General features: G+C 40.0%; 1 protein-coding gene and 2 non-coding genes across 3 annotated transcripts; all 3 read left to right on the forward strand.

Moving 5' to 3' along the window:
* The first annotated feature begins 723 nt into the window (after positions 1-723).
* On the forward strand, positions 724-796 carry Trnaf-gaa (transfer RNA phenylalanine (anticodon GAA)). Its single transcript has one exon. It is a non-coding gene; the product is annotated as a tRNA-Phe (tRNA).
* Positions 797-979: 183 nt separating this feature from the next.
* Trnaf-gaa (transfer RNA phenylalanine (anticodon GAA)) lies at positions 980-1,052 on the forward strand. Its single transcript has one exon. It is a non-coding gene; the product is annotated as a tRNA-Phe (tRNA).
* A 5,629-nt stretch (positions 1,053-6,681) lies between these two features.
* On the forward strand, positions 6,682-9,656 carry LOC133322156 (alpha-amylase-related protein-like). Its single transcript, XM_061531202.1, has 2 exons — positions 6,682-7,353; positions 8,822-9,656. The coding sequence occupies exons 1-2, from the start codon at positions 6,682-6,684 to the stop codon at positions 9,650-9,652; spliced, it is 1,503 nt and encodes a 500-aa protein (XP_061387186.1). The 3' UTR covers positions 9,653-9,656.
* The last annotated feature ends 882 nt before the right edge of the window (positions 9,657-10,538 follow it).

Raw genomic sequence — 10,538 nt, forward strand, 5'->3', positions numbered from 1 at the left:
TATAGATGAGCTGATTATCTTCATGTAGGCGAGCTGGAGGTCTTTTTGTAGACATGATGGAGGTTTACCTATGGAAGAGCTTGAGGACTTATATACAGTAGCTGCAGATCTTTCCCCAGTCGAGCTAGATGTCTTGTTATAGACGAGCTGGGTGTCATTCTGTAGAAGAGCTGGAGATCTTCCTATAGACGAACTGGAGGTTTTTTCTATATCTGGATATCTTTCTGTTCTTAGAAGTACTAGAAGTCTTCCTATAGTCTTCGGCCGTGGATTTAAAACTTTATCTTATGAACAGATTCCAAAAACGGATAAGCGACAGAATATCATTTTAAACAAAATGTAACCGAACTTTTACAATCCATTTCTCGGGAAGCAGTTGTTTGTAGGTAATTATGACCACGACAGTTTCAAAAATATACTTATATTGTCATAGGTAATTATGAAACGTATAGAAAAATACATTGATGTCAAGGTTTGGTTTGAAAGCTAAAATATTAGGAACTTATAATGAATTATAAATCGATGGACGGACCCTTAAACATTTGTTTTTCCCAAGGAACTTGCGAAGTTTCCCTTTTATAATTCATGAGGGAAGGACCGAATTGTGTGTTCTGCTACCCCCGTAAAATTTGTTTTTTTATATTAGTTGAATTTTATAATAAGTAATGATCTTTATATAGGTTCCCAATTTCCAGTACTGCATCCATAATTCAACTACCATGTGCCGAAATAGCTCAGTTGGGAGAGCGTTAGACTGAAGATCTAAAGGTCCCCGGTTCAATCCCGGGTTTCGGCAGAATAACTATTTTGTTCTTTCATATACTTTACTCCCACAGCAAGAGATGTGAAAGTGAACCAACTATTGTGAATGACTACATTATACGTAAGAACAATATTCCATTGCCTACTTTCAGGCGTTAGGTACTTTTATTTTTTAAATACCACACTGTAATGGCAATATGGACACGAGCAGACATGCGCCGAAATAGCTCAGTTGGGAGAGCGTTAGACTGAAGATCTAAAGGTCCCCGGTTCAATCCCGGGTTTCGGCAGATATAATTTTTTTTAATTTTTTATGAATATTTGTTTATTTTTTATTTTAAATAATTGCTGTGTTCGGAAGATTTATGATTTTGAAAATAAAGAAAATTAAAAAAATATGGTTTTGAAAATGTTATCACGTACTGCAGCTACCCATATCGAGACCATCAATCTGGTGACAAAGGGCATTCAAAATACCAAAGAGTAGCCATTATCGACAAAAGTGATGCCTATGGGCATATCCGTGACCATATAGTAATCATTTCCATTAAAAACCATATCCACAAAGCTCTGTAACCGCGACAAATGGCAATCTGATTGTCCTCATTATCCCACCAATCATTAAGTCCTGCATCACGTGGCAAAAATTTTTAATCCTTTCATATTATCGATCTGACGTCATCTATGTTTACAAATCCAACAATTGGAATACGCTCCGTTACCGTATCAAACTGGGAAGGAATTAATTTACGCTCCTTCATCTTGGGCGGGGTCTGAAAAATTGAAGGATGACAGAGTTCTATTAATACCATATGGATAGACCAGACTAAAAGCGGTATCCATTTTATTTTTTCCATTGTTTAGAGATCAACACGTGACCACCATCCCGTTGATAATCATGATTATCGACAAATACCAAGGAATGTTCACTGGACAAGAAACCCCATTGTGGTCCCCAGTTCACCAACCATTTCAGTTGATTGCCACCACGGAAGGCACGACCAATTTCTTCGGAAAAACTAAATTCTGTAACGGCGCCCAATTGATTATAGTCGCATTTAGTAATAGTCTGTCCACCATGATCGATAACTTCCTGATAGATAAAGGGACGGGTACTGGCAGGGAAAGCATGCTGGTATTTACATTGCGAACACGTTCATAAATAATCTCAACCCATTTCAGATCATTTATGAACGTGAGGGATAGAGTGAGAAGAAGAGGAAATTGTAATAATATAAAAGAAGCATAAATATGAAGAGAAAGAAAGAGGAAATAATAGAAAGAGAAGGCCTATGGGGCCATATCCATATCCTGCAGGGATAATACAATCTTTATAGGATCTCAAGAAGATCCACAGAGGATATTCTATCCTAAGAAGATCTCCAGTGGGTATTTTATTTGACACTAATGCTCAGCTCTGCCTCAGACGCGAACTTCAACCTTATGAAGATTAATATAGCCTCCGACCCAGCTGACACTACAGCTGGGTATCTTAATCACATCAAAGCCACACCCTCTATTCGCCAAGGGCCATATGGTGTGGTACTGCAGCATGCCAAGGAAACTGCTTTACCTGTGGTTCTGAGATAAACAGCCACGCAGGGCAAAAAATTCCAAAAGTTGATGCCCGAAAGAGACTTCGGAAACCCATCTCCCAACTCTGACACTCATAATACTAAGTTCAGGAAGTCATATTGTCAAATTCTAAGAAGATCTCCAATGGGGTTATTATCGGAGGAAGAACTGTAGAGGGATTTCATCTATAGAAGATCTTTCAACGATCTCACCGTTCAGTCAGCAAGAGCCGCCAGGTATGGTACAGAAGCATGGTGGAAACTGTGTTACCTGTGGTTCAGAGGTAAAAATCAGGGCATCGAAGCCAATAATTGATGCTCCAATGTAACTTCGGAAAACCATCTCCCGACTCCGGCGCCCAAAAGTGTTAATTCCAAAGAGACACTGGTCAGGAAGTCATATTAACAAAGATACTGCTATTATCAGAGATATGTCGATCAAGACCCCAATAAATTTAGCGATAATCCTAAGAAGATCTTCAATGGGTTTTCTATCCTAGAAAAAAACTCCAAAGGGCATTCTTTTCATAAAATATCACCAATGGGACTTTTATCTATAGAAGATCCCCGAGGGTCTTCTATTTATTCTATTTGTAGAAAACTTCCCAAGGATCTACTGTATGTAGAACACTTTCCAATGGTCTTCTGTCTATGAAAGACTTTCCAATGTGCTTCTATCTATAGAAGACCTCCCAAGGGCCTTCTATCTGTTTTAAGACCTTCCATGGGATTTCTACCTATAGAAGGCCTACCAATGGGCTTCTATCTGTAGAAGAGCTCGCAAGGACCTTCTATCTGGAAGAGTCCTCTTATGGGTTTTAAATTTGTTTGAAGATTACTCAAGAGGTTTCTACCTATAAAGGTCTTCTATCTGTTTGAAGACCACTCAAGGAACCTTTGGAAGGTCTTCCACCCAAACCTTCCAGAAGGTTTTCTGCCGATGGATGTCCTCCAGAAGGTTGTCTATGTAAAGAAGAACTCCATGAAGTCTTCAGTTTATATAGAGGATCTCAAAAGGGGATTTTTCTATTCATGGGAAGGTCTTCTATACATAGACGCCATGCAGGTCATAGAAGACCTTGCAATGTTATAAGGTAAATACCAGATCTTCCATCTGTAGAGGGTTTTCCAACTACAGGAGACCTCCAGAGAATTTTCTATACATGGATACACCTTTCAGAAGGGGTTTTATAAATTGAAGACCTCTCGAGGGTCTTCTTACCGTAGAATATATTATTTCTATTTGAAGAACTTCTGAGGATCCTGTATATACAGAAGACTTCTAGAAAAATGTTCCCAGTGTCTTTTTTCTATAGAAGTCGTTCCGAGGGTCTTCTTTCCTGAGAAGCCATCAAATTGTTGGAATTCGACCATCCGTATGTTTTTTTATAAATAAATACTCTTGGACATTCTTCTATAGATAAGATTGCCACCACGGAAGGCACGACAAATTTCTTCGGAAAAACTAAATTCTGTAACGGAGCCCAATTGATTGCATTCGCATTTTGTGACAGTTTGTCCACCATGATCGATAACTTCCTGATAGATAAATGGACGGGTACTGGCAGGGAATCCATGCTGGTATTTACATTGCGAACACGTTCATAAATGATCTGAACCCATTTCAGATCATTTATAAACGTGAGGGATAGAGTGAGAAGAAGAGGAAATTGGAATAATATAAAAGAAGCATAAATATGAAGAGAAAGAAGGAGGAAATAATAGAAAGAGAAGGCCTATGGGGCCCTATCCATATCCTGCAGGGATAATACAATCTTTATAGGATCTCAAGAAGATCCACAGAGGATATTCTATCCTAAGAAGATCTCCAGTAGGTATTTTATTTGAAACTAATGCTCAGCTCTGTCTCAGACGCGAACTTCGCTTTTAGCTACCAAAAGCTCACACTCTACGTATAGGATCTTTCAACCTCGTGAATATTAAGATAGGCCACACCCTCTATTCGCCAAGGGCCATAAGGTGTGGTACTGAAGCATGCCAAGGAAACTGCTTTATCTATGGTTCTGAGATAAACAGCCACGCAGGGCATAAAATGCCAAAAGTTTATGCTGGAAAGAGACTTCGGAAACCCATCTCCCGACTCCGACACTCATAATACTAAGTCCAGGAAGTCATATTGTCAAATCCTAAGAAGATCTCCAATGGGGTTATTATCGTAGGAAGAACTTTAGAGGGTTTTTCATCTGTAGAAGATCTTTCAAGGATCTCACCGTTCAATCAGCAAGAGCCGCCAGGTATGGTACAGAAGCATGGGGGAAACTGCCTTACCTGTGGTTCAGACGTAAACAGCAGGGCATCGAAGCCAATAATTGATGCTCCAATGTAACTTCGGAAAACCATCTCCCGACTCCGGCGCCCAAAAGTGTTAATTCCAAAGAGACACTGGACAGGATGTCATATTAACAAAGATACTGCTATTATCAGAGATATGTCGATCAAGACCGCAATAAATTTAGCGACAATCCTAAGAAGATCTTCAATGGGTTTTCTATCCTAGAAACAACTTCAAAGGGCATTCTTTTCATAAAATATCACCAATGGGTCTTTTATCTATAAAAGATTCCCAAGGGTCTTCTATTTATTCTATTTGTAGAAAACTTCCCAAGGATCTACTGTATGTAGAACACTTTCCAATGGTCTTCTGTCTATGAAAGTCTTTCCAATGTTCTTCTATCTGTAGAAGATCTCCCAAGGACCTTCTATCTGTTTTAAGACCTTCGATCAAGACCCCAATAAATTCAGCGACAATCCTTCAATGGGTTTTCTATCCTAGAAACAACTCCAAAGGGCATTCTTTTCATAAAATATCACCAATGGGTCTTTTATCTATAGAAGATTCCCAAGGGTCTTCTATTTATTCTATTTGTAGAAAACTTCCCAAGGATCTACTGTATGTAGAACACTTTCCAATGTTCTTTTGTCTATGAAAGACTTTCCAATGTTCTTCTATCTATAGAAGACCTCCCAAGGGCCTTCTATCTGTTTTAAGACCTTCCATGGGATTTCTACCTATAGAAGGCCTACCAATGGGCTTCTATCTGTAGAAGAGCTCGCAAGGACCTTCTATCTGGAAGAGTCCTCTTATGGGTTTTAAATTTGTTTGAAGATTACTCAAGAGGTTTCTACCAATAAAGGCCTCCTATCTGTTTGAAGACCACTCAAGGGACTTTTGGAAGGTCTTCCACCCAAAGATTACCTCCAGAAGGTTTTCTGCTGATGTAAGTCCTCCAGAAGGTTGTCTATGTAAAGAAGAACTCCATGAAGTCTTCAGTTTATATAGAGGATCTCAAAAGGGGGTTTTCCTATTCATAGAAAGGTCTTCTATACATAGACGCCATACAGGCTATAGAAGACCTTGCAAGGTTATAAGGTAAATACCAGATATTCCATCTGTAGATGGTTTTCCAACTACAGGAGACCTCCAGAGAATTGTCTATACATGGATACACCTTTCAGAAGGGGTTTTATAAATAGAAGACCTCTCGAGGGTCTTCTTACCGTAGAATATCTTCTTTCTATTTGAAGAAGAACTTCTGAGGGTACAGAAGACTTGAAGAAAAATGTTTCGAGTGTCTTTTTTTATAGAAGTCGTTCCGAGGGTATTCTTTCCAGAGAAGCCATCAAATTGCTGGAATTGGACCATCCGGAAGTTTTTTTTTATAAATAAAATACTCTTGGACATTCTTCTAAAGATAAGAAACCCTTGGGAGTTATTCTATAAATAGATGATCCTTGGGAGGTTCCGATACATTTTCGGTATGCTGAAGGACCAAGCCTATTTTTGCTGAGTGTCTAACAGAAAAATTTTAATGACATATCCCTCATATAACGATCCCGATCAACTTAAAATATTTTGAATGCCCAAAGCCTCTCATGGTGGAGGGTATAATAAGTTCGTTCCGATCGAAGTTAACGACCTTATTTCTAATTTTTCCTCATTTCTTGATCGAAATCTAATTCCTATTAACTTCCAATTATTTCAACGTCACAGTAGAGGATCGTAAACCCGTATTGTCGGAATACCAGAAAAAACTGGCCACCAAAGTAAAAATTTACAACCTCAACTATGCGATAAGAATTCTCCCGTTCGGTAAAGACCAAATCACTGCAGCAATGAAAACAAAAGTACAAAAAAATTGACAAGAAAATCCCATTTCATCTTATCGCCCACACGACGAAGATAATTCTGAACCATGACGATTTTATAGCACACCGTGCCGAAAGAACGGATCGAAAGCTATAAATTGCCCTGAATTGGAAATCGGATGGTTTATTTGTATTACAATTGTTCGGCAGAGCGGAGGTAACATCACGGTAATAACAAATGTTTAAATTTAATGCCACGTGGGCCTTGATGGCCCTCTTGGCCATGACCTTCGCGGGCAATAGTGTCAACGGCCAACATAACCCTCATTGGTGGAACGGACGCAACACAATCGTACATCTCTTCGAGTGGAAGTGGTTGGACATTGCCCGAGAATGTGAGGAGTTCTTGGCTCCACGAGGTTTTGCCGGTGTTCAAGTTTCCCCTGTAACGGAAAATGTCATAGTCGATAAGAGGCCTTGGTGGGAACGTTATCAACCACTGTCCTATAAATTGGAAACACGTTCCGGTTCGGAAGCAGAATTCGCCGAAATGTGTCGTCGCTGCAATGCAGTGGGTATTCGTATTTATGTTGATGTCATCCTAAATCACATGGCTGCTGATCAAGGTAAAACGGCCGTCGGAACCGCTGGATCTCAAGCTGAACCTGGTATGAAAGTTTATCCTGCTGTTCCATATTCTGGCATGGATTTCCATGAGACTTGCGGAATTTATGATTGGAATGATCGTTATCAAGTGCAAAATTGTGAATTGGTTGGACTGAAGGATTTGGATCAAAGCAAGGAATGGGTTCGTGATCGTTTAGTGGAATTTTTGGATCATTTGGTTGAATTGGGTGTGGCCGGTTTCCGTGTGGATGCTGCTAAACATATGCGTGCGGATGATTTGAAGGTAAGGAAATACGATGGGGATTTTTTTGAGGGAGAGGGAATTTGGTATAAGTCTCCTAGAGGAGGCCTTGAAGCGTCTGAATACTATTCACAAGTCTCTTAGGAGGTCTTCAATAGATAGATGATGACTTCCGTGGGTGGTAGTTACTCTGGAGGTCTACTGTAGGTTTCCTGTAGGTGAGAGAGTCTCTGGAGGTCGTATATGAATAAAATACCCTCGGGTGTCCTTTTGTAGATACAAGATCCGCAGGAGGTCTTCAAGAAACTCGAAAGGCTTTCTATAGCCAGAACACCCAGTTGAGGTAGAAGGACCTTGGGAGATCTTCTATAGATAAAAGAGCCTCTAGTGGTCGTCTAGACCTCTCGGTCAAATTGCTGGTCTCTTATAGATAGAGGTGGTCTTCTACAGTTTGAAGACCTCTTGGGAGGTCGTCTATAGTTAGAAGGCTCTTTGTAGGTCTTTTATAGGTAGAAGACTCTCGGGAGGTCTTAAATCGGTGGAAGACCTTCAGGAAGACTTCCATGGATAGAAGTTACTCTGGAGGTCTTCTGTAGGTGGAAAAGTTTTTAGAGGTCGTATATGGATAGAAGACCCTCCGTTTTATAGATCGAGGAGGTCTCCTATAGATAGAAGACCCTTAGGAGGTCTTCTATAGACAGAAGACGCTTGAGAGATCTCCTATAGACAGAAGGCGCTTGAAAGATCTGCTATAGATAGAAGGCCTTGTGTAGGTCTTATATTGACAGAAGAACCTTCAGAGGTCTTTTATAGATAGAAGACCCTCGGGAGGTCTTCTATAGATAGAAGCCCCTTGGGAGTTCTCCTATATATAGAAGGCCCTGAGGAGGTCGTCTATAAACAGAAGAAACTTTGGAGGTCCTTTATAAATATAAGTCCTTTGGGAGGTTTTCTAAGACCCTTGGGAGGTCTCCTACAAATAGAAGACCATTGGGAGTTCTTATATAAATAGAAGAACTTTTGGAAGTCCTCCATAAATAGAGGAGCCTTGGGAGGTCTTCTATAAACGGAAGACTCTTGAGAGGTTTTCTATAAATAGAGGATCCTTGGAAGGTTTTCTATTTTCTGTGGGGTCATGCTCAGTGTCCATTTGGATTTAGCAGTTTTGGATGCCGGAGTCGTGAGATGGTTTTCCGAAGTCTCTTTGTAGAATTAACTTCTGACTTCGTTGCCCTGCGTAGCTATTTAACTCGATTCCGACATCCAAAGTGCTTTGTACTAAGCACTTTGGATGTCAGAGTCGGGATATGGGTTTCCGAAGCCTCTCTGGAGGTCTTCTATGGATATTGAATAATTCCTATAGAGATCGAATAATCCCTATAGAAATTTGAATAATCCCTGCAGGATATGGAGGGAGGCTTTCTCTTTCTATTATTGCATCTTCTTTTCTCTTTGCATTTTCAGTTCTACCTTTTATTCCAATTTTCTTTTCTCCTTCTTCCCTTTCCAGATAATTTACGAACGTGTTCGCAACTTAAACACCAGCCATGGCTTCCCAGCCAATTCTCGCCCCTTCATCTTTCAAGAAGTTATCGATCATGGTGGACAGACTATTACAAAATACGAATATAATCAATTGGGCGCCGTTACAGAATTTAGTTTTTCCGAAGAAATTGGTCGTGCCTTCCGTGGTGGCAATCAACTGAAATGGTTGGTGAGTTGGGGTCCGCAATGGGGTTTCTTGCCGAGTGAACATGCTTTGGTATTTGTGGATAATCATGACAATCAGCGAGATGGTGGTCACGTGTTGACCTATAAACAATCGAAACAATATAAAATGGCTACAGCTTTTGGTCTGGCTTATCCCTATGGTATTAGTCGAATTATGTCATCGTTTGATTTTACCGATCGTGATCAGCCACCACCACAGACGGCAGATGGTAAACTGATTTCGCCACAATTTGATGCAGTGACGGGTGCCTGTATTAATGGCTGGATTTGTGAACATAGATGGCGTCAGATTTATAATATGATTGAATTTAAAAATGTTGCCGGTGGAGCGGGAGTTAATGATTGGTGGGATAATGGTGATAATCAAATTGCCTTCTGTCGCGGTGATCGCGCTTTTGTGGCTTTCAATGGTAATGGTTATGATTTGAATGAACGTTTGATGACGTGTTTGGCGCCGGGTACCTATTGCGATGTGATTTCGGGCGCCAAAATTAATGGTAAATGTACGGGTAAGACGGTGGAGGTTGAATTGTGGGGTTATGCCCAAATTAAAATTGGCGCAAATGAGGAGGATGGTGTTTTGGCCATACATCAAAATTCGAAATTGTAAAGGAAATTAATTCAATATTTTGTTTAGAAAAATATAAAAGGAAGATCTAAAAATTTTCGAAAGGTCTTCTACGCTCAGGCGACCAATGTCTTTTAATAAAGAGTTTATCTAGAGAGTATTTTTGATTTTTGGAAGTCTTATATTAAGAAAACACCCCGATGACTCTCACTTTTACACCCGTCTGTATCACTTTTGTCAATGGGGGCTACTCTTTCGTCATCTGGAATCATTTGTTGATTTATGGCTTCATTGCGTTTTACGTTTTGATGTTGGCTTCGAAGGTTCTTGGGAAGACTTGTCGCTTGGTCTGACATCTTCCTTCGCAGAAGGACCTTCTTTGGCGTTTCAAGAAGGTTTATATCATAAAAAATTACTAATGTCTCTCAAAGATACTCCGATTGGGATCAGTTTTTATACCCTACACAACTATGTTGTCAGGGTATTGTGCAGCCCCAAGAGTTTGTAACGCCGCGAAATATTGGTCCTAGACCAACCTTTAAGTATACCGATCATCTCGACCAGCTGAGTCGATCTAGACATGTGTGTTCGTCCGTCCGCCTGTCCATTATAATTTGTAAACACAATACAGGCCACAGTTATGGACCATGTAGGATGGGTTATGGCCAATGAAGACCCCTATTGTTTTTGGTAAAGATCGGTTAATATTTAGGGGATGAAATGGACTAAATATTTAATTTTTGTCGGTTTTTCTGATCGCTCCAGAGACCTCAATTATGGCCCAAACATTGCGAATTTGTACATGGAGAAGGGGATCGTACCAAAGAACAAGCATTCATGTTTTCATAAAGATTGGTCAATATTTAGCGGGTCAAATGGACTCCGACTTTTTTGTGAGAAATTACAAAATTTGTATTCAATGGCGTAT

The sequence above is a fragment of the Musca vetustissima genome, unplaced genomic scaffold (assembly GCF_032173495.1).
Source record: "Musca vetustissima isolate MV318-11 ecotype Yass unplaced genomic scaffold, APGP_CSIRO_Mvet_v1 utg262575, whole genome shotgun sequence".
Lineage (NCBI taxonomy): Eukaryota > Metazoa > Arthropoda > Insecta > Diptera > Muscidae > Musca > Musca vetustissima.

What these genes read in the sequence shown, in the direction of transcription:
- LOC133322156 (XM_061531202.1), top strand. Translation starts at nt 6,682, where the DNA reads ATGTTTAAATTTAATGCCACGTGGGCCTTGATGGCCCTCTTGGCCATG. An exon ending in TGCGTGCGGATGATTTGAAG is followed by an intron (nt 7,354 to 8,821) that starts GTAAGGAAATAC and finishes TTCCCTTTCCAG; the next exon opens with ATAATTTACGAACGTGTTCG.